Source organism: Spermophilus citellus (genome assembly GCF_964194105.1).
Source record: "Spermophilus citellus genome assembly, chromosome: 3".
Classification (NCBI taxonomy): Eukaryota; Metazoa; Chordata; class Mammalia; order Rodentia; family Sciuridae; genus Spermophilus; species Spermophilus citellus.
Window position 1 is genome coordinate 163,076,324 of NC_138184.1, and position 24,190 is coordinate 163,100,513.

Here is a 24,190-nt window from a genome sequence, read left to right on the forward strand (position 1 = left end):
TTAAAATTACATCTGATCTACACCTTGACAAGCTTCATTTCCTTGGAGCTCTGCCTTGATTCCCAAACTGGGAAAAGAATAAGACTTTTGTTGTGGTTATTTGATTCTTCCTCTACCAACTCCCCCTGCCCCCATGTCTTTGGTTAAGAAATTCTTCATATTATTTCTAAATAAGAATATTTCTAAATATTCTTCATCTTTTTTCTAAATATTGGGATAACTCAGTGTTCTGGTCTATAATTTTTTTTCTCTTCCCTCTTTTCATTTCTTCCCTAAGTGATCTGATTTTATTTATTGTCATTTTAAATATGCTGATGACTTCCAAACCTCTCTAATTCAGAAGCAGCCCCTGAAATATGAATTCTCAAATCCTATTGTTTACCAGACTGTGAATTCTTGAAGATAGGAATTGACATCTATTTTATCCATGATTGTATCAAAAAGTACTTGATGTTTATCCCCCAAGAAATGTTTCCAGAAAGGCAATAACAATGATAAGAGTGAACAGCACTGTATTTCTCCTAATTTGACAACTTTTTTGGTGGGGGGAGGTTACTGGGGTTTGACCTCAGGGGCACTCACTGAGCCACATCTCCAGCTCTATGTTGTATTTAGAGACAGGGTCTCATTGAGGTTGCTTAGCACTTTGACATTGCTGAGGCTGGCTTTGAACTCACGATCCTCCTGCCTCAGCCTCCCAAGCTGCTGGGATTACAGGCATGTGCTACTGCGCCCAGGATAAGTTGCCCATTTTATTATTGAATGCTTTAAATTTGCTAGAGTACCCCCATCCCAAACCCCTTCTTCATACATTTAATTCAAATGTCACCTTTGTGGTGATGAAACAGTATATCCTTTCAGCTAGAAGTGATTTAAACCTTCCAAGTACTCATGAAACTTCATCGGATCTTTTTTTTCTGTTACTTAGCCAAGGATGAATTAACACAAGAACAATAGATTCAGATCATTCCAGTGCTATAAAACAAGTCCTTCTCTTCACTGCCCCAGTCTGGAATGTTTTTACTACACTGGATTGTTTCATGGTTTTATGTTTGTTCTTCTGTAATGTAAGTTGGCAGTAGAGAGACACAAGGAGAGATGCTTTTTGTTTATGAGGAGATTTGCCTACCTATAAATAGACATTTTTATCCTGGTTTGTTCAAGACAGTCCTCGTGTGTGCATGTTCTTGCATAATTGTGCACAAGGATGATCAAGTGTATGTTTGTCTAATCTGTAAGGTGAATCTATGAGTGTAGAAATCACAGCCCTTGATACATTTTAAATGATTCATGTACAGAAAAGAACAGTGACATAAAATTGTGCATAATGTAAGTAATTTCCCCCAGAATTTGTATTTGTATATGATGGCAGAAAATTGACTACCCATATTTCCTTTTACATAGAGGAGTTTATTTTCTTAGTGATCTCTGATGTTATATTTGGAGAGTGACCATGGCTTAGAGTTGAACATACCAACCAAAAGCCACCTCTTATGAGAGTTGACAAGTCATCCATGGAGGTATTGGTATTCAGGAATGATGTGGGGATGTAGGGAGATCCCACAGATATCTGGGCTCCCTGACTGGGCTTTAGAAGAAGCATTTTTCTGATGTGAAGTTCCTATAAGTATATATACATTCTGTCCAGCAGATGGAGTGTTCGCAGCAAATTGTTCTCTATAATCCCACCCCCTCCTTGGAAATTAACCACAAGGTTTCTGCCAGAACCTGCCACTTTCAGGGTGACATATGATGCCGTTAAAATAAAATATAAAGGTTAGAGAAAGATCAGTAATAAGTCCTAAGCTGAACATAGATTTTAAGAAACCACCTCTAAAAGAGTCTAGAAATTAATAGTCCATAATATGATGAAAAACCCCAGCTGACTTCAAAGGAACCTCTTGCCTTCTTTTTAAAGAATTCTGTTTAATGCATAATTCACTCAGTCCATGAAACATTCTGGGAAACTTTTGGATGGATATCAGCCTTTTAATTTAAAATTATGCACTCTGGGAAATGGCTGGCACTGAAGGTGGGAGTCTACTAGGTAATTTACACCACAATCAAATTGCAATTACAAAGGAGATTAAAACATGGCTTTAAAGAATCTAACTCCACCCTCAGGGCTACTAGCTGTTTGGTAAACAGAGAAAGAGTGGGCCTGTAATTAAAGGAAACCTGTAATTAAAAATTTCAAACCTCTTCAGCTTTGTTAGGGTGACACTAAAATCTCAAGGGAAAGGGAAGGAGCCTCATTTCCAGGAATCTTAGGGAGGTAGTTTTATGTCTTCAAGGGGGTGCATTTCTTCTGATATTGTCTACCTATCTTCTACTTTTATTTTTTCAATTGATACTATTCGTATTTTTAGGAATAACATGAAGAATTTTCTTATCACTGGAGGATGACTATAGAGGAGATGAGTATGTTCAGGCTGTGGCAGTGACTTAGCCATATAATTTGGAGTGCTAACTCCAAGGCAGAGGCTCTGTAAAGAATCAGAGTTGTCTGGGTCCATCTTTTGATCATGCCTAGAAGGTTACTGTTCCCTAAGGATTTTTTAAGAACTGTCCATGCTAGAAAATTGAAAGAGGAGGAAACCCAAGTAGGGGACTAGGCAAAATGATATAGTGTGAAAAGATTATCTTAAACTTTCTTCTTCATCCTGGGTGCCAGTTCCTCCAGAGCTCTTCTCTGTGGTGGTTCCTCAGGATAATGCCCTGAGCAAGTCATGTTCTATTAGGGTGATAAAAAGACATGTCCTTTGGGAGGCCTTAAATTGCATGCTATTTTCTTAAATGGAGAAATGAAACTAACAAGAGCAGGTTGCTGGTGATTTTGCCTATAAGTCCTGGCCACCATGATGTGACCATACATATCCTACCTAATATCTGGAACTTTAATAGGAACCAAGGTGTGACCTTGGGTAACCCCACATCTGTGTAGCAATATATATACTTCCACTATAAAACTTCCTTCAGTTTTTAACTTGTGCTTCATTAATAACTCTGATTTCAGTCAAACCAATATCCTAAGCTGATCCCAAATAAATGGTTACTCTGATGTTAACAATTCTTTAAAAATGAGGTTGATTAAAAATGCAACTGGTATTATCTGAACTCTGAGGTAAATAACTGATTAAATGAGAATATACAGGCCTGATTTTAAAGATATTTAATTCCGCTTCCTTGTAGGAATTTGACTCAATTCTAAACAGATTGAGAGATTAAAATATTTTGCATGATGCCTAAGATGTTTCATTTCTAAAGACCTATGAAGCTAGAAAAGTGTTTTCAGAGGCTCTCAGAAATATAATTAATTACTGAATTAGGTCCTTAGAGACAGGAACTGCTTACAGCCTGATACAGACCTTTTATCTAGTTAATTAGCTTTATAGGAAGAATTTTGCACATTTAGCAGATGAGTATAGATTTTATTACTTGAAACACAATACAATTTATTTTTATGTTGTATTTTTAAATTATAGAAAAAGAGAAAAATAATCTTGAACTCTGAAATAATTCCAGAAGTCCTGATAATAATGAAGGGCACTGTGATAAGACATCATTCTCTCAATCACATTGTACTGCCAAAGGAAAATTAAAATTGAAGCCATTTAAAGCCCTCCAGATAGACCAATTCATTCAAGATAAGAGACTTGTGGTGTTCCAGAGAAGTTTAGTTGCTCATTATATAGAGAAAACTGGTTTTCCACATACGAATGAACCACTGCAAAAAGCTGTTCAAAATCCCTTTGCTACTAAGTCCAAAGTGATGGCAAGGAGATTTGCTAGCCATCCCTTCCTTTCCACTAAACACTTGAAGTGGTGAAATGGACATATTATTCTCTTCCCAAAGAGACAAAATTTTCCTCATCAAAAATCTGCTGAGATAGAATTACCCTTGATGTCCCCTGCAAATGCCCTCAGGAGTTTCTCAGCAGCGATTTTCTCCTTCACAACCTTGATGCTCACTTAGATTCTGCTTAGATTCTAATGGGCCCTGATGCCATTGAACCATCTGCAGCTTGAAAAAGAATTTCAGCAGTAACATTTTCACTGAGAGTAGTTTTTAAACTCTTAATAAACTCAATTCTCATCTCCTTTTGAATGAACAAATGGCTATCAGGCATCAGAAGTAAACAGTGATTGTCTAATCACGGACTCCAAAGCTCCCCCCACCTTTTTCTCAGTTGTGTTTCCTTGGGTGTTGATGTACAACTACATAAGTACAGTCATATTGATGTGTCCCAAATAGTATGAGGCAATCTCTAACTTGGAGAATCACCTACACTCTCCAAATTCTTCGTCTCACATGGCACTGCAAAGTGAATCACTTTTCTTAACACTTGCAAAACTATTTCACATCTCTTTTCTTTTGTAATCACATATACCTTCTTACTTGTACTTATTTCCTTTACTTGAACCTTTCAAAAATGGGGTAAATAATTATCATAAAAACATTTCAAACTGAAACTCTGTAGCAGTTGTGAACATGATAGCTACATATAATGCTTATGCCCTCATATGTTTAGGTAGAATGTGTGCAATTTTTTTTTGTTGGTGATAGCTTTGCTAATTTGAATATAAATTAGTAGTTTTATGTCTATAAGGATAGTACTATCTATTATGTAATTTCCATTATGTATAAATTTTATACTATATGTCAATAGACAGTTGTAACTATTCTATAAACTTTCTATTACATAGAAATACACCTCTGGTTTCCTCATTTAATAATTGAGTATAATGAGCTGAAAAGGGGAGAAGATTTAAAACTTGAAAACATAGACTAAATTACCCTTCTGGTTTTTCCAGAACGCTGTGGCAGCCTTCAGTGCAGGCTCAGATTGATGTGAGGGAGCAGCAAGTCACCATTTAGGGTTTGGAGGAGATTTGCCATGACTATATCAGGTGGGTAAGAGTGTCATCCAAACTGCTGAGTCTCTCTATTCATCTGCCCTGAACGGTCACCAGAGATGACAGTTCCCGGTGAGTGGAGTCATTGCAGGAAGAGAAAATCATTCACTGGGATGGAGAAACAAAAATGCTCCATGGAGTGATTTAGTTATTTTATTGCTGTTTTTAGGACCAGGATAAAACATGGCTTAAAGTTCAAAAGTTGATTCTATTAGCAATATGAAAAAAAATGTGAAAAGACATCAAGCTGAATGTTTTTTTCTAGCCCTTCAGCAACCCTTTATTGCTGTCACTTATCATGAACTTTTACTCTGCTAATAGCTTATGAGCAGTTGGATGGCACCTCATGTGCTATAAACAAAAAATTTATGGGTCAGATATGTTGCTATCATTTTCTCTCTCCTTTCCCTAATTTTTACCTGATGTTTCTCCCTTATGGTGAAAAAGGAAAATACATGTTCTGGCCAATTTTTGTATGAGCTCCAAACAAACAGGAAAAATGACACTTTGGTCCATGTTGATAGAAGATGCTCCCACAGGACAAGAAACAGTATTGACTAGATGAAATTTTGATGAAGTGGGAAAAATGATCCACTGTTTCAGTGGTACTGAAAGATAAGCTGAAGAAACTATTTTGTGGTAATTTTATGAAAAAAAATATGAGAACTTATTCCAGTGGGTATATTTAAATGTATTGTGTGTGCATGTGAATGTATTTGTCACAAATGAATATGTTATGGAAAAAAAAGTTCTTCTCAAAAACTAATCTGTCATTTAATATATGACATAACTGAAGCCCAAAGAGCTTGATTGACTTACTCAAGGCCACAGAGCTGGTTAATGGCATGACTTGGGCAAGCCTCACACTTCTTGATTCTGAGTGCATTGTATTTCATTTATATCACTATATGTGGTTGCATGAAAATTACTTTGAATTAGAGTTACCCTCTAATTAGAGTTAACCTCCAGGAAAAGATAAAATTTTAAAAAGAAGATGTTTCTGGACTCACAGAGGGAATGTTTTCAGTTAATATATTATCTGAATTGGTTTCCAATTCAGAGGAACCAAGGAAGATTACGTTGCTGTTTTTGGTGAAATGGAACCAAAGTATGCAACTTCTAATGATATGGTATTTATTAGCCTAGTTGTTCTTCAGAGTGAAAGCAGTAATTATCAGTGAATTACTAGCAGAATGCTATCTTTTCATTTCAGATTAGATCTGTGACCATCTTGAACACAAATTTTGTGTTTTCCATGTTCCCATATGTTAATAATAGCCCCAATTGTATAAGGGGCTTCAATATTTTCTTCCATAATATCGAGGAGACATTTTTAGTTTATTGACTTTTTGACAAGGATGGTATTGAATAAACTATTACAGGCCAGAATCTATGTGGTTTTGTTTATAAGTGAAAAAAACTAATGTTGTCACAAACCATAGAGGAGAAGATCCCACCACAGAGAGAAAAGACTGTGGTGCTAACCTTGAGGATCATGTCCTACCCATCAGATTCATGCAAATATTTATGCAATTTTTCAATGGTTTACCCTTCAGTTGCCTCTCAAGAATTCTTCTTTGAGTTAATTCTTGCCCTTTCCTCAATCCCTGGTTAGAATTTGTATTCCCTTTAACTATATTTAAGAAGCATCATTTGCTTGGGATCGGTATAAAGATCAAATGAAATGCTGCATTTGAAAGTATGTTTTTAAGCCTACGGTATCAAATGGCTGATTTTATTGCCCTAATACTTCTATTACAGCTGTCAATGCAGACTGCTTCATGCTGTGTTTCAAGATGTACCCTTGCCTTTCCCAGGAGACAGGTTTTCCTCAGCATGCTTTTCCTTTATCCCCTTTCCAGTGTCTGACAAAAGAAAAATGCTTCAATAATTGTTGCAGAAATGACATAACACATTGGTCAATAAAGCTCACAATATTTTATGATGCTCTTATAATTAATAATACATTATATGGGGATGGGAGTAACCACCTTGCTCTTCCTATAATGGAAAGAACATGCAAGAGGTCAAAGCAACCTGAGGATAGCTTGAAGTCACACAATTAGACTAGAGGTATTCTTTTTCAGAGAAGAAAACCCTTTTGTCCCAACATTCAGGACTAGGTGAACTTCACTTGGAGATTTTATTTTTTTCTTTAGACATGATCAGCAATTGTATGATAGGAAGTCTGCATGGGAAATGTACAGATTTCTTTGAAATACATGACATTTTGGTAATTGCTTGAATCTAAGGTCTTGAGGATAAAAATTACAATTTTATGAGAGGTAAACTCACCTGTGCTTAATTGGTATTGTACATCAGAGAGAATTGACTCTGGTTTTTAGCCAAGTGCCTTGGGATTTTAATAAATGGCTTCTTCCTGGGAAATTAAAATAGCTGAGGATACTTGATATTTATAGAAATATATCAGGATGTCAACATTGATTAGTCTCTTTAGGTTTATCTATTGGCTTTTTTATATGTAACTATAATTTTAAAATGTGTCTTATTCCAACTCTGTGATATTGCTCCTGTCACTTCTCAGAGCCTCCACTGCTTCTAATCGCAGAATTAAAGTAAAAATACTTAGAAACTTGTACAAGATCTGGACCCTATACCTCTCTGACCTCACCTCTTCTTCCATGCTAATTTCATCCAGCCACACTGGTCCTTTTGCTTCGCTTCAAACACATCCAGGAGGCTCTCACCTCAGACTTTGTTATTCCCTTGCTGGAAATGCTGTTTGCAGCAATGCCTCTCTCTCATTTCCTTCAAGTCTCTGCTCATAAATCAAACTGTCAGTGAGATATCTTTTACCAACCTTATATAAAATAGTAAATCCACCATCATCACCACTACCCGACACACACACACACTGCTTAATTCCCAGGGTCTAAGGCTGGGACTGATGCAAAGAAGATCTACAATAAGTGCTGAATGACTACATGAAATTTCCCTGTTTCTTCAAAGTCTGTCTCTAGTCCATTTCCTTTAGGATTCTTCCAGTATGAGTGGAGAATATATTACCATCTTCTTTAAATACAACCAGTAATTCTCATTCTCTCAGAAATAGACATGTCTTAATCATATGAAAGGTAAGGACAAACATGCCATCTTCACTAGGTCTATTTGGAGTATCTGTTATGTTTCTAAACCATTAACAAGAGGAAACCTGAACTGGCTCTGGGACTTGCTGCAATCCATAGGGCCATGATTCAGTGTCGTTTACTCTTTTTGGTGTTAGTATTTTCTTAAGACTCTTCAACAATAACCATAACCAGAGTACTTTTGGCCTCCAGTTATATTTTTTTTCTACTTTATCACATAGAAACCACTGTGCTCCCTGTTATCTTGGAAGTCAAGGGGACATATTACTGGATAATGATCAAAGAATGTAAATTCTATTCTAGGAAGAGTTCTTTCTCTTTGACCTTGGGTAAGTGACCTCGCCTCTCCCATCCTTTACATTCTCATCTAGACAATGGTAAATAACATTGACTTGACCCACCTAGTTCACAGAGCTGTGGTAAGGTTAAAATGACAGTGTGTTTAAAGTGATTTAGAAATGATGAAGTGCCAAGTGGGCATACCTCATCATAACAAGTACTAGCATCTTAGAATTTTGAATTCTTGGTAATGTTTTTGTTTTATCTTCTTGCCTGAGTTCTTGTCATGGGCCATGGAGCATGAGGGACATGTAAATAAACTCCTTGCCAAAATGCAGCTTGGGATATGGGAAAAGGGGATGGACCTACACACTCAGGGGATCAAGTTAATTAATTCAATCTTTCTGGTCTAGTAGCTTGAATGAGCAAATTTAAACTGTAAATGGCAGGGAAAAGAAAAAAGTAGGAGGCTGGGATATAGGCCTTTGCTTTCTCAGTTCTGTTGTTAAATTAATTAGTTAATTTTAGTTGGATTTTAAAAGTGTCTGTCAGAATCCTATATATTGCCACAGTATTTTACATATTATGATATAATTTTCCCAAGAGAAAAAATATAAAGTATACTTTCTTTTCCATGCCATTTAGCAAACGGATTAATTCAGCCTCAAGAAACTCCTGCAAAGCCAGATGCAGTGGCACCTGTCTGTAATTCCAGCCACTCAGAAGGCTAAGGCAGAAGGATTGCAAACTCAAGGCCAGTCTGAGACCCTGTGTTCCTGGGGATGAAACTCATTGGTAAAGCACAGCTAGGTTCAATTCCCAGTACCAAAATAAAAACAAAAAGAACAAAACCCTGCAAGATAAACTTGCCTAGCACTTATGAGGCCCTGAGTTCCATTCCCAGCACCATAAAATAAAAACAAACAAAAGATCCTTGCAAGACAAAAGGCAGAAGAAGAACATGTAAATTTCCCCAGGGAAAAGGAAGAAATTTAACTGAGAAGAAATTAACCACAGAACAAGTTTTTAGGAAGAACTTAATCAGGCAAAATCAGTCAAGTGACCCATGTTAGGAAGTTGACATGTTTGTTTTCCTATTAGAAATATTTTATTTATAATTTACTGTTTAAATATGTCTAAAGAAGACATAGAGTTCTTAGTGACTAAAAATAAGGAGATGAATAGTTTCATTATAAATGCCTTGTTTTTTTCACTTTTATTAAAATTGAGGTTATCAAAGTTTCATTTTTTTATTAGACATAACAAGCATTTTAGGAACAGAAATGTCTTTTTATAAGAACCCAGAAAAGCTGGTATTGTGCTACCATGTAGTTATCAGTGATCAAGTAACCTATAAACAAAAATTTTCAACAGGGAATTCTTAAGTTCGAATTTAAGAATGAATCTATAGTATTTAACTCTTTTAGAAATAAAAGCTGAGTTGTGACAAACTACCACAATCTGCTGATAACAATGAACTCAATGAGAAAAATGCGCAGACACACTGAGAAAACCCACAAAACTATAATGGTTGTGCATAGTAATTCTGTAAGAGTTTCAGACCTAGTATTTTTCTCCTTTCTTTTATCAATTTGCTTTTAATTAAATATGGAGGTTTGTAATTAGAGCAAGAGAATGGGGTGATAGGGAAGAAAAATGTAGTCTTAAATAGCATTTAAGACAGTGATTACTTTTTTTTCCTGTGATTTACTATTGATTCTCAGAAATAATGGTATGATATTGCAAACATTGATCTGGTGCAATTTGATGCTCTCAGAGGAAGGAGTGAAATATATAATTGGAGGTCTATGCTATGAGTCATTCTTTACTGAAGACATCATTATGGCAATTAATGAACGAGTTAACAAATACATTTTTGGATAATGAATTTTAGGTGATCGTTTATTATCACTGCTATTGTCCATAAGATGAACCAAATGGCATTGATATTGCACCTTTTTTTCTAAAAATGTCATAGTCCTACTCAGTGTTAATCTTTTAGGAAGTATTTTCTGACCCTCTATCACTGTGATTTCTCTTTTTTGTGTACATACTGTGAACTTACCCCTCTCAAGGTGCCAATGGTGAACTAGAGTAGTGTGTATAAGTTATATTTATATTCTTTTATTACACTTGCTAGTTGCAAAGCTACTTGAGGGCTGAAATAACTTTTTTACTCTTTGTTTTTCATTCTTCTTAGTGCCTGTTACTGATACCCATGAAATACTGAAAGTTTCATAATGATATCATGATGTTCTGTCTTCATTACATGCATGTCACTGTTGCCCACAAATTCGCTTCATTTTTAAAAATATGTTTTTAGTTGTAGTTGGACACAATACGTTTATTTTATTTATTTATTTATTTATTTATTTTGTGTTGTTGAGGATGGATCCCAGCACCTCACAAATGCTGGGAGAGCACTCTATCACTGAGTCCCAACCCCAGCCCCCTCCCTCTATCTTTTAAAGAATATTATAAAAGGACTCAATTCATAATATTAAATTTCCAATTCTGTCTTTGCTTTATCATGAAGAACAAATTTTTAAGAAGTTTGCTATGATAAAAGGTGAGACCTATAGCTAACCAACTGTTTACTATAGGAATAGAAAGTGCGATCTTGTTTCAACAAAGAATCTTTTTTTTTGGGCGGAGCAGAGAGTACCAGGGATTGAACTCAGGGGCACTTGACCACTGAACCACATCCCAAGCCCTATTTTGTATTTTATTTAGAGACAGGGTCTCACTGAGTTGCTTAGTACCTTCCTTTTGTTGAGGCTGGCTTTGAACTCATGATCCTCCTGTCTTAGCTTCCTGAGCTGCTGGGATTACACTGTGCCTGGCTCAACAAAGAATCTTAAAAACTTGGACCAATGGTTCTCAAATTATTCTCCTACACTTGGGTTTTGTATGTGATAAACCCATTCTACAACTAAAACAGAAATAATAATCTTTTCTGAATTGGCTAACTAATTAATACACTATATTGACAAATTGTTATATTCGGAAAATTTGGTTACTTCTTGAAGAAGAATGACTGAATGAATGGACAAATAGCAGGTTAATATTCATGGTCAATCTTAGACATGTAGTTATACTTGGCTCAGTGGGCTTATGTGTGTATGACTTAACTTTTGTAGTTGAAATATTAGTTTAAGGATTTAATATAGCTCTCTGCTAGATAAACTGTTTTTTAAATAGAATTACATATTTAAATATTCTGAGATGCTATTACTAGAACTTTTAAGGACTCTGCCAAATTTATTTTACTTTAGACTGTGGGAGGAATCCTTTGACTACCATAGTTGTAGAATAAGTCAGACATAAGTGGAGTGCCTACATTGCCCCAGGTCCAGTATTAGGGGTGACATGTAAACTTTCCTGCTAATATCATATAAAGTAACTAAGGAGCACTGCACACACTTGTTAAATGTCTAAAGTGAGAGGGAAATAGAAATGGTGGACAGTTGTCAAGGTCTGTAGACATCCTTCTCAATGCTTACTTCTCAGGATGTTGTGTTAGCATCCCTAATCTTCAGAAGTTGGGTCCAGTGCTCAGGCACAATGAAAATTATGGTAAGTCCCTGGGAGGATTACCAAATTAAACTCTGGGAAGAACTTCCCATACCTTCCTATTTCATTAGATGATGATCCTGTAGAAAAAAATGTGTGTGGTTGCTGTCTGGGTCAGGAATGTTTTGTTGAGACCACTGAAAATACTTCCTTTCTCTATGTTGGTTTTTCGGTGTCCCATTGAAGAAGAGGGGTAGCATAAAAGTATACGAAAGTAGGAAAAATATGGGTTTTCAACTTGACCATGACAATGTTTTCAGATTAGAAACCCTTAAAGACTAGGTTGTTTTGGGATTACACAGGATGTCAGAAAGGTCAGGAATATAGGGTGACTGATTTTTAAATGGTATATTAGTTGCATTAAAAATACTCAAAACATTTTCTCCAACCTTCATGTTCTTTTGTGAATGATAGTCCTGTAAATATGCCACAGTGTTTAAAAGTATGGAAAGATAGAGGAAATCATGTATTTATTATATTTTTTTCTTCTGATTAGCAAAGTGGTAGATCTATTTCTTTCATACTTCTTTGGGGATGATGAGGATTTATTTTTTTCTGTTTCACAGAAGAATTCGAATAAATTAAGATAAAATTAGGCTTTATAAAATAGTAATAATAATAGTAACTATAATAATAGTAATAGCAAACAGCAGCAGAAAGCACAGACCAAAGTCCACAATTAGGCGTCCACTGCATGACCTTAAAATTAGAACCATTTCTCAAGCTCCTAAGACACCAAAGCACAGATGCACAGTGCATAAACAAATAAGTGAGCACATTAGTGGTGCCCTTAGAGGGTTTAAATCTTATTCTTGTAACCCCAGGAAGCTGACCAGAGAGAAAGGGGAAGAAAGAAGTACAGGATATTTATCTTTACGTTTTCGAAATGCTTTTGATCAGGAGAGCTGGAACAAGTTTCTGTGCTTTTGTGGGAACTACAAATGTTCCAGTGGAGGAAGCAAGATCAAGAGCAGTTTGCTCTTTCAGGGACTTCAAAGCCCATTCATCTAAAGATGTGGCCATTACCATTTTGGCTTCCTCGCTGTGCCTTGGATGGCCCTGTACTTTTCAAGAGGAAAGCCTTGCTGGGTTGGGGCCAGCTAAAATGTATTCCTTGGAGTGCAATGTCCTAGAAAATCTGCCCTGCCTGGCCTGTGCTTTATGATTATAGTCCCAACCAGGCTTGATCCTCACTCCTATTGGATGAGTCAGGCGCAGAGGTGAATGGGGCAGCAAGCCTGAACTACCCATTTTCTGCATCCTCTGCTCTTCCAGGTATGGAGAATTGTAAACATAAGATCAAAGTTGGGTCCTATTCACCAGGTGCTAGGTCTATGATCTCTGTAGGCGGCTGCTTTATGGTACTTAGAAGTGAGTGGAGGCTGGGGAAAGCAAGCAAGCAAACAAACAAACAAACAAAATCTGTCATAGCTGTGCATCCTATTTAGTCCTGTTTTGGTCATCAATAACAGGGGATTGCTCTCTTCACTGTTAAGTCAAGCTCTGGGATTTGGATTTGTTCATGGAATTTAGATCTATTCTGGAAAAAAGCTACACAATAATTTTCCAATTCCAAACCAAAAGTTAAACCAAAGCCAAAACAGCACAAAAAGCAAAGGGCAATGCCCCAATAGTGTTGCTCTCACTGATCCTGCTTCTATAGTTTGGAGTTATTCTGGAGACTAGAGGCTGGTGTACCTTCCAGGAAATAGGGACTGCATCTTTCTTGTTGATTGCTGGGTCCCTAGGGCCCTGGCACACATTTAAATATCTGTGGAATGAATGATTAAATCAGAGCTTTGTTGTATCTTCTATTTATTATGGGATCTTGGACAAATTTCCTCTGAAATTAAATCTTTAATTTCTCCATTCTCAAAGATGGTAGCCCACCCTTGAGAATCACACAGGGGAATGTTAAGAATGAGTCCTGAGATAGTGTCCACTTGAAACTGGATATATATTGGGTACTTCTGGTAGTATGTTCAATAAGTGGTTACTCTTTTTTTCTTTTGAATTGAGTGTATTCCACTTGCCACATCACCCTGACAGTTGAGTCCACTTTTGTGTGCTTTAGTAAGTGAAGATAATAATGCTGACATCCTAAATTTCCACCTCTGTCAAGTGAGGAGTAGGCACAAAGCTCATCATTCAGGAAGGTCCTTTGTAACTCTATGATTTTATTCTGTTCTACTTTCTAGGACTGATCTGAGAATGAAAAGTGAGAGAGATTGTACTGCACCGTGAACAGAGTGACAGTGACATTGCATTTCTTTAAATGTTTAATAGGCCTCTCTATTTCCTCTGTTCTTAACTGTCTGAGGTAGTTTATGTTTTCCTTTTATATGCTGCACAGGCAAAATTTTACTCAGAGTCACTTTGAAAAGTCACATGACACGAAACATAATTCTCATTTAAATATTTACTTTTGAATGTTGGGAAACCATGACTCTTTCACATAGAAAATTTATTTAATTAAAAATTTGCTTTCAAACTTCATATTCTAAGGTTTGGGATTTAAGTTCCACCTTCCAAAGTTCAAGTGTTGGATACACCACTTTTCTCCAATTAGTTGAGCAAGTGACCCAGGAGCATTGAAGGGATAATAAAATGGAACACAAAAAGAAGCATATCTTAAACCTTTTGATAAGCATTTCCTTAATATCTAGTATGTGCCAGAAGTTGTATTCAGTTCAGTGTTTGACATCAAAGACATCCTATCCCCAGAGCCTTTGTGTATGTCTAAAAGCAACACTAGATTTAGTAAACTAGATTTCAATCATGGCCCTGCCACTAAACAGATGTATGACCATAGGAAAATGGGTTTCATTTTGGGGAGTTTCCTCTATAAGATGGTGATGAATATCTTCAAGCTCTAATGGTATTTGGTTTTACATTTATCTCAAAGGAAATGATAGAACATAACTGAAGGATAGTGCTTAGTGTAAAAGCAAGCCATTTCAGAAGTCATATAGTACACTTTTCTTTCTTGAAATTCACTTGTTAATAAATAAAACATATACATTAAATTTTCATGAAAGAATCACCTTATAAATCTGTTGATTGATTTTTTTTTCATTCCTCATTCCTTCAGTAAACATTTATATAATGCTTCTTCTATACCCGAAACTGTTAGGTATTTGAGATAAGAGATGATATATATGTTCTGTCCCTTGGAAGAGCTCACAGTTCTGGCAATAGAGATGAGAAGAAAAATCCTAGTTTGGTTGCGAAATGCTGTTCATAGTAAATAAATATTTACTGAGCACCTATTATGTTGGGAACACACGAGTGAACAAAATCAGTAATGACTTCTGTTTTCCTGAAGCCAAAATGCTAGTGTGAGGATCAAACAATAAAGAATAAACACTAAAGTAATAAATGATGTGTGTAGCAGGAGATGAAAAAACCATGAGATCAAAAGAAAGAAGAGCAGGTTAAAGGGAAAAGGGGGCAACTGTGGTGGGCATCAGGGTGGGAGGGACGCCCTGGGGTTTTCCGGCAGAGGAGGTAATATATAAATGAAGACATGAGGCAAGCAAGGGAGCTGATTAGCCCAGGGATATGTGGGAAGAGCACTATAGTCAGAGAACTGGCTGGAAAAAAAAAAAGCCCTGGGGTACAAACAGTGCTTGATGGTGTGCAGTGAGAAAGAGGGAGCTTGAGGGACACCAACAGAGCTGAGGGGCAGGGGCAGGTCCAGCAGGGCCTCTCAGGCCTGATGGATCATGTGAAGCCCGAGAAGTCCTTGGAGGGTGTGAGCACAGGAGAGACTTGCTGTGCCTTACATTTTTAAAGGGCATTCTGGCTGTCAGGTAGAGAATAGATTGTGGAGGCTGGTTGGAGGTAGGCTTAATTGGAAGGATAATACCAAATATAGACTAGAGGTGTTGGTGGCTGGGACCGTGGTGGTGGTCGTAGCCATTGCGATGATGAGAAGTGATCAGATCCTGGATCCATGTTGAAGGTGGAGCCAACAGGGTATTTTGGCAGATTGGATGGAAGGTATGAGGGAAAGGAAAATGTCAGAACAATGCGGGAAAATGAGGAGGGGTACTTAATTCAGTTTAGAAGTTCAAGTTAAGTTTCCTTAGCAAATATCAAGTAAATTGACTATTGAAGACACATAGGAATAGAGGCAGATACAGCAGATGGGGACAGGGCGAGAGTGTTCTAGGTGGAAAACTGATATGTTCAGATGGTACGAAGGCAAAACAAAGGCATAACATATCTGGGGGAACTGCATGTAGTTTCAGTGGAAAGAAGGGTGAATGTGGGATATACATGGGATCCAACCCATGTCAGAAAGCTCACTATTTAGAAGAAATTTAATAAGGCATAGCTCTTCAAAATCTATTTTGCAAAAGGAATATTTAAACTGTGTTAACTTTAAACAAAACTCATGTTGACCAATGCTTGTATTACCTAGTAAGAAAGCACCAAACATCAGAGAATATTTTAAACTCTGTGGTTAAAATACTCAGGAGGCCTAGCTTTTTCATCCTGTAAAGGTGAGAGTTATTAGAGAATTGGTTACCACTGTCCCTTTTCAGAAGAATCTTGGAGTAAATGCATTTGGAAAGAACTTTTTTTTTTTTTTTTTTGCCCAACTGAGCAGATTTAGTGTCTGCTAAGTATTTACTATGTGCCTAGTCCATTGCATCAATATTCAAAATAGAAAAATAGAGATAATATATCATAAAAAAATGCCAAGCACCTGTTTTGCAATAGCTGACAAAGAAAAAAAACTTGATACCTTTTCAATCGTCAGTAATATGACATTTATGCTTATAATCTTTAATCTATATATAAATTTAAAAATATGTATATATTTAGTCATATACAGGTTACTATGAACTCAAATTGTCATTCTATAATCTCCATTCTCTTCTATTTATGTACCTCCTAGTAAAGTGCTAGGTTCTTACAGTCAATCTTCATCTTTTAAAAAAATGCACTACTTAGCTAATTTAATATCTTGGTACCCTCCCATTAGTTATGCATCATCTTGTCTAATTCTCATTGCTAAGCATATTCACCTTGTGGCCAATATACATTTCCTTTATTTTCTATAGTTTAAACCTACTTTTCATCTTGCTGCTCTCTTCAGAGACGGAGAGGGACTGGTAATGTATGGCAAATTGAGAAGGTTAAAGCAGCACTTTGTAGTCAGGTATGCATAGCCAAACTGAGTTGTTGAACTAGAGCTAGTAATTGAACAAGAGAGACAAAAAAGAAGATACTTTTGTTTCATTTATCTTAATAATGGCATTATTTCTTCACTTTTCTTTGGCTTTTAAAACCCAAGCAGTCAGATGAAGGAAAATGTTTTGGTTACATAAATCACCTTGAAAAGGCTCTCTGAAATCTTGAGCTTTCGTGTTGATAAGTGGATATATTTGTATATTTTCATCAAAGGATTAATGAGCAAACTAGAAAAACAAAGTTAATTAATAAATGTGGTGAATAAAGATAAATGGTTATCCCAAGAGTAGTTTGAAGGTGTTATGTATTGAATTATCTTAAGAATTAAATGCATTGTAGATGCTAATTTTGGATAACCCAGAGTTCATTCAGTTTTAGAGTAAAGGAATTCTTTTTTAATGACTCTATGATTCATTTATCTTCTGGATATGTCAATCAGAAGGGATCTGGAATTTTGAGATGAATGTTTATTTAGTACTATTTATATTTATATGTGTATATATGTTATTGTTTCTATATGAATCAATACACATGTGGGAATGCAGAGTGCAAAAATTTATGACCACTTTTAATAATCATTCTAATGGTAAGAGGTTATTTCTATCAGATTAATAAGAGGGAAGAGTGACAGTATGGATTTGTATTGCTTTTGTCTCCCTTTGGGGAGAGTGAAGAAGACAAGTTATGCAAAAAAATGATGATGGCATTATTTGTGCTTATTTTCAAGGATGCCTGTGGGTGAGAATTCCAGAATAGGAGCTAATGTTCACAGACTTCTCTTGCCTACTGCCAGCAATTTTTGCAGACCACTGTACTTCTTTATTTTTTTAATTTTTATATTTTTAGTTGTAGTTGGACATAATACCTTTATTTTATTTGTTTATTTTTATGTGGTGCTGAGGATTAAACCCAGCACCTCACATATGCTAGGCAAGCACTCGACTGCAGAGCCACAACCCCAGCCCAGACCACTGTACTTCTGAGGCATCACCTTTAATATGGATGTGACACCTTCCAGTTGCTTCAATGATAGTAACATATATGTGTATACATTTTCAGGTCTTAGATGATAAATAAATTGATAAAGACTATATAGTCTTGAATGATGCCCTAAAGCATGAAAGATTATTAGCAATTTAGGCAAATGCAAGTATTGTATCATTGTAATGTTTCGGCATCAAAATTGTTTGTGTCTAATATTAATTACCATTTTATGATTTGCATTAAGCCTGAGTTCCCAGAACTAGTCCCTTAATGAAATGATGTCTTAGTACAGAATGCAAACCTAAAGATTTTTCTTTTATATGTTAAAGATGCATTAAAATAAAATACAGCTGGGTAGAGTAGTGTATGCCTGTAATCTCAGCAATTTGGGAAGCTAAAGCTGGAGGATTACAAGTTCAAGGCCAGCCTCAGCAATTTAGTGAGGCCAAACAACTTAGCAAGACCCTGTCTTAAAAAGTAAAAAGGTCTGGGGATGTATCCCAGTGGCAAAGCACCCCTGTGTTCAATCCTCAGTATAAATAGATAGATAGATAGATAGATAACAAAACAAATGACTATATTTAGAAATATTCAGACATATTTAGAAATAAATGAAGAGGCAGCAAAAATATCTTAGAATATACTTTGCATGGTCACTACTGATCAAAATGACTTCCATTAATCTTCAATTTGATTATATATATTAAGATTCTCAGAAAAAGTTTCACTGAACACCATAATTCAAGAAAAACCACAACTCTTAAAACCCATAGGAAAAGTTTTCTGTATAACAGAAGAAATAAACTACAATGTCTGGGTATCTTTTCAGTTTTGCCCTTAATTAAGCACTGGGAAAAGTGACTTTTTTTTCTCTCTCACCCACTGTGAAAGTTATGAGATTCTTTTGCTCAATCTCCCACAAGGAAGGCTTAGAAGTTCATGTTCCTTAGACAGTTGCCAATTTTGTTAAAGGAGAATAAATGGCCATGTCACGTGTGTCATATCCTGCAGCTAACAATGAGAAAGAGCAAATGTAGCATGGCCCACATCTCGGTAGCTATCACAATGGGGCCATCAGCCTAGGAGGCCTTTGATTCTCATATACTAAATCAACTAAAATTACTTAAAAATAAGTAAAAACCTCAAAAAGCCTTCTTATTGTACCTTGAATATATGTTCAACAGTTTAAACTTTTGTGGCTCTGAAACAAGGATTTCTGGTTGGGGACAGAGGTATTCAGTTCCTGTATGATTCCACCTGTTTGCACCATAGAAGATGATTAAAGGCGCCTTGCTTACCTGTGAAATTGATTTTCAGCAAGTAATCCTTGTACAGCTTCTTTCCATCCAGGATCTTCATTGCATCGCAGAGCTTGGTAGTGTTAGGACAGAGGGTGCGCTGCATTTTGTGCAGGGCATGGGCCATGGCATAGACAGCATTCACCACAAACATGATCTTGGATTCTTGCTCATAGTTGCTGCTGTCAATGGCCAGGTGCTTGTCGCAAACCCGCCGGTGGTTTCTCTTGTTCTGGAGGCTACACTGGAACTTCTGTTCCCAGAAGTCCCGAAACCAGGGATTGCGATGATTGTTGTAAGGGTTGAGGCTCTGGAAATAGCGGTCGAACTGGCGGACAGGATGCGAGGCCAACTCCAGAGTGATGGCACCATATGCCACATGCTCGCTGCCTTTGACAATGCTTTCCTGTGCGCCCCAGCCATCGCTGGCTACCCAGGTGAAGGAAGCATTGATGCGGCTGGCTGCGGCGATGAGCTCGCGTGAATCGTCACTGCGCATGAAGAGCACCACGACTCGCGCATTGGGCTTCTGCAGCAGCTCGCGTATCACACTGTCGTAGGACTTGCGGATGTTGGAGCGGCCCACCTTCTCTGAGGTCGCGATGCAGATATTGCGCAGGCGGGCTTCTTGCTCAAAGGCCTCAATCCCAGTCTCTCCGTAGTCGCCCTCAGAGGCCACAGTAGACACGTAGGTCCAGTTAAAGAAGCGCAAGATCTCGGCCATGGCTTTGGCTTGGTAGAAGTCGGGGGGCACGGTCCTGGCAAAGTAATCATAGCGCGATTTGTCGCTGAGTTTGGCACTGGTGGACGCATAGCTTATCTGAGGGATCTGGAAGAGCCTCAGCAGGTTTGCCACCTGGGAGAAGGAGAGAGAGGGAGTTCTTTCTTTAAAACTTCGAGGAAATTAAATGAATGAACATGAAAACTGATAACACCTGCCTTACCTTTGACCAGTACCCTTTCATCTCTAAATCAGCACACTTTTTTTTTTTTTTTTTTTTGGTCAGTTCTTGAGAGTATATCAGACCCTACTTGGATATTAGGAAGGTGATCCAAAGCAGGTAGTGCTTGCTCTGGGAAAGTGCATTGTACTAAATGAGAAGGGCACCACCTGGTAGAGTTTTCTAGACTATGGTAAACCCTAGACTAGGAAAATCTGTTCAGATGCCCTCAGTGTGGTTGTTATAAGTTTCTGGGGTCCTGCTAGAGCTCAAACAATGAACTACAGTGAATTGGCCAAATTCAGTTTTTAGACAACTTGGCTGCAGTTGTATAGAAAGAGCCAGGGTGTTTAATTCTCACTTCCCCCTCTTTTGCTAAAAATGGCAGTCTCTGAAAGAGTTTAATTTGGGAACTATGTGCCACATGGACAGTCCAAATTAGACATTTATTATCTAGGTTAAGCAAAAGAAAAAAAAATCAATTCTACTGAAATTCTATTTGGTCCACTCAAAAACTTAGGCATACACTGTTCTAAACTTTTGAAAAACTTGACCAACTTCTTCTGTTTTCATTTTCTTAAAAATTGATTCCGTTTGGACTATGTGAAGGGAAAACATACAAATATGCTATTCTTACATTATTTTTAAAATTATAAATCAAAGAAGCATTGAGGACATTGTCAAAAATGAACCCCCTTCTTAAAAATGTTTAAAGCTTATTCTGAATCAAAATTTAAGTATCTTAAAAATCAGCTGTCAACAGTATTTTTATGTATTAATTGTAAAAATGAAAAGGAAAGGGACACTAGTTTAATGAGGAGGATTGCATAGAGCATTTATAGGAATATATAGTTACGAATACAAAATAATAATGTGTTTTTATTCTCCCAGTCTTCTGAAAACTTTTGTTTCTATACTGACTTTAGTTAAATTATATAATATTCTAAGTGGACGTTAATCAGAAACAACTTGAATATTTTAGTTTACTTTAAGTGCATTGAAATGAGTGCTTTGAAATTTTCCTTCTGGAAATTGTGGTTTCACATTTATATTTGACAAGTAGGGAGAACAGCTTGAAATAGGCAACTGTTAGCAAAGAGCACAAGCAACATAAAACAACTGACATCTGAGTCCTGATTAATCATCATTTCATGTGACAAAGGAAACCAGCAACCAAGTTCATACATAGCTACACAGCATGTTATTGAAGATCTGGCCTGCTATTAAAACTAACACTTGATATAGCCCAGAGCTATCAAAATGTTTCCCATATCTTTTCAAATCCTGGTATTTCTCACTTAACCACAGATTGAATAGCCAGACAATCGAGGGCTTGACACACAACATAATGAAAAATTAGAATTCAAACTTTTTTTTTTCATTTGGCATTTCAGAATATGGGAAATTTTGGGAGAATGGAGGTGAATGGGTGGAGGAAACCTAGTATGCCATGTATTTATTCTTTTCTTACAATCTGGGAAAAAAAAATGACCTATACTGACTCATTTGAAAATAGTAGTATTACTTGTTTACTCAGCCTGATTGAAGTGGCAGGTGGCACTGAGACAGTACTAACATTTATTCTAGAATGAGTACCTGGCTGCCATTGGATTAATGTGCCACTTTGGCAGGCTTGGTGATAAAGCCCTATCTGTGCAGAGATTTGACTTGATTATGGACTCTCTTGGTAGCACTGGAGAGACCATCTCTTAATGCAATACAGGTACTTTATTCATCTTGAAGTATATTCATCAGGAACTGAACTTTTTAGGGAGACAGAGTATAAAATACACAGAGGCATTATTTTCTGACAGGTACGAACCAAAGTGAAAAGATTCTAAATGGATGGAACTTTCTTCTCCCAGAAAGTCTGGAGTAATGAAGTTGATAAAGAAAACATGTTCTTGTCTTTTGACTGCTAGAATACTATGGCTTCATGTCTACTTCTCTGGGACTTCTAAGAACAATTCACAATCAAGGAAGACTACACAGGAAAATGAGTTTGACAATGAACTTGAGATATAATGACAACATGGAAAAGTGCACAATGAACTGAAGCCTGTATAGGAAGACTGTGAGCTAGAATAAAACAGCAATTATTGTCATCATTAGGAAAGTTATATATAACTTTGGGCATGTGTGTTTAATGAGGAGACTACAACCAACTCTAGGAAAAGAAGGCATGTTTGGTGAATTGAAACATTAAGATGGAACTCTAATAAATATGTATAATCTCAATTGGATCACCTATATGAATAGCATGGGTCAATAACATAGTTCAAAGTTATGATATTCAGACTTACATTAAAAATACATTTAATACAAATAAGTAATCAAGCAAAGCAGCATAGAACTACTTTTATCATAGTGAGTTGTTCCTTTTAAAATTAATTTCTTTAGATTATAAGAATAAACATGATTAATTTAAAAATAAATACTACAGAAGGCAGTAGATTATTAATCTCTTTTCTTTCCTTCCTTCCCCTCCCTCACCCATACCAACCTGATTTCTAGAGAAGAACAATGTTCATAGTTTGTTTAATACATTTTAAAAATGTGTTTGTTCTGTTGTAAAACCAGTTACTAATGTATTGAGTATGTGTATATATTGTCTTCTTTGATATTTATAACATCCCTTTGTGGTGGATATTATTATCTCTATTTTAATATGTAAAAACTGAGTTATACAAGGTGAGGAAACATGTTCATAGTTGTTTGGCTAGAATATGGAAGCAGATTAAGATGTAAAACCAAGTCTTTTGACTTCAAGTACCATGGTCACCCCTTTACAACTTCTTCTTGTCCCTATACTGTGTGACCATAACCTGAGACTTAAAGCCCAGAAAGACAGGCAGGTGGGAAGAACAGGAGAGCAATATCATGGTATATACCATAAATTGCTTAACTGCTATTAGTAGGAGCTTTCTTTTTAATGTCAAATTTTAAATTAGGTTTGGGAGGGGGTGTCCAGGCAGTTGTCAGCTGAGTCCTCTGTTCTATTTGTCTAAAAGCTGAGCATTTAAAACATTCATAACTTGCTTACTGTCCATATGGTTTCTTTGAGAAAGCATGAAGAAGTAAGGGAAACTCCTACACACTGGACATTACTTTGAATGGTAAAGGAAGAATCATTTTATGATAGGGAAGTAATGTGAAATCTTGGAAGAAAGTTACCCAACATGTTATTATTAGTAGGAGAGGAGGAAGGAAAACCAGGATCTAGTTACAGCTGTTTTAGAAAAAAAGCATTTTAAAAGAAAAGATATGCTTCATATAGACACAGATTCTAAAAACGAATATAGCATAAGAGAGAGGAAGATTTAAAAAATAATTCATATAATACAGAATAGTTTTAACAAGACATAGAGGATAAGAACTCCAAAAAATCTGTTGGGTTGTTGGCTTGCACTGGGACATTTGATTGTGAAAACAACTAGTGACTGGAGATGGTAGATATGTTGGGATCATCCCCATGCACAATATAAAAGACCAGCATGAACCTGTGAGAAAGAGAGGCACAAAAGCATAGAATGTGGAAATGGAACAAATTTTTTGTTGTTGTTGTCATTAGCTTTTGAAATTATGTTTCAGAAGAAGATGTGTAGGAAGAAATAGAACTAATGGATAGGAAAGTTGATTCTATATCAGTAAAAGAAAGTCACTGTTCAGACCCTCTTGCTTTCTCATTCTCCCCATTAAGGATGAATCTAACATAGAAATAGTAATATAAATAATATGAAAAGGCTAACTCACACTAAGGTAGGAGAAACACCACAAGAAAAGTTCCTAATCATATTGTGTTTGTCTTTTAGCAAGGAGTTTCGGAAGAAATTTTAGGTTAAATCATGGAATCATTATAAACAGTCATTGAGAAATCAATGACGGGATG

At 36.5% G+C, this 24,190-nt stretch overlaps 1 protein-coding gene across 1 annotated transcript in view; it reads right to left on the reverse strand.

Annotated features, from left to right (window-relative positions):
• The window catches only part of GRM3 (glutamate metabotropic receptor 3), a gene marked incomplete at both ends in the record, with an annotated part of 93,149 nt that overhangs the window by 53,290 nt on the left and 15,669 nt on the right, over positions 1–24,190 (reverse strand). The window contains one exon of the mRNA XM_081287340.1: positions 19,361–20,216. Coding sequence (XP_081143466.1) covers positions 19,361–20,216 — 856 coding nt within the window. The remainder of the gene's footprint in view (positions 1–19,360; positions 20,217–24,190) is intronic.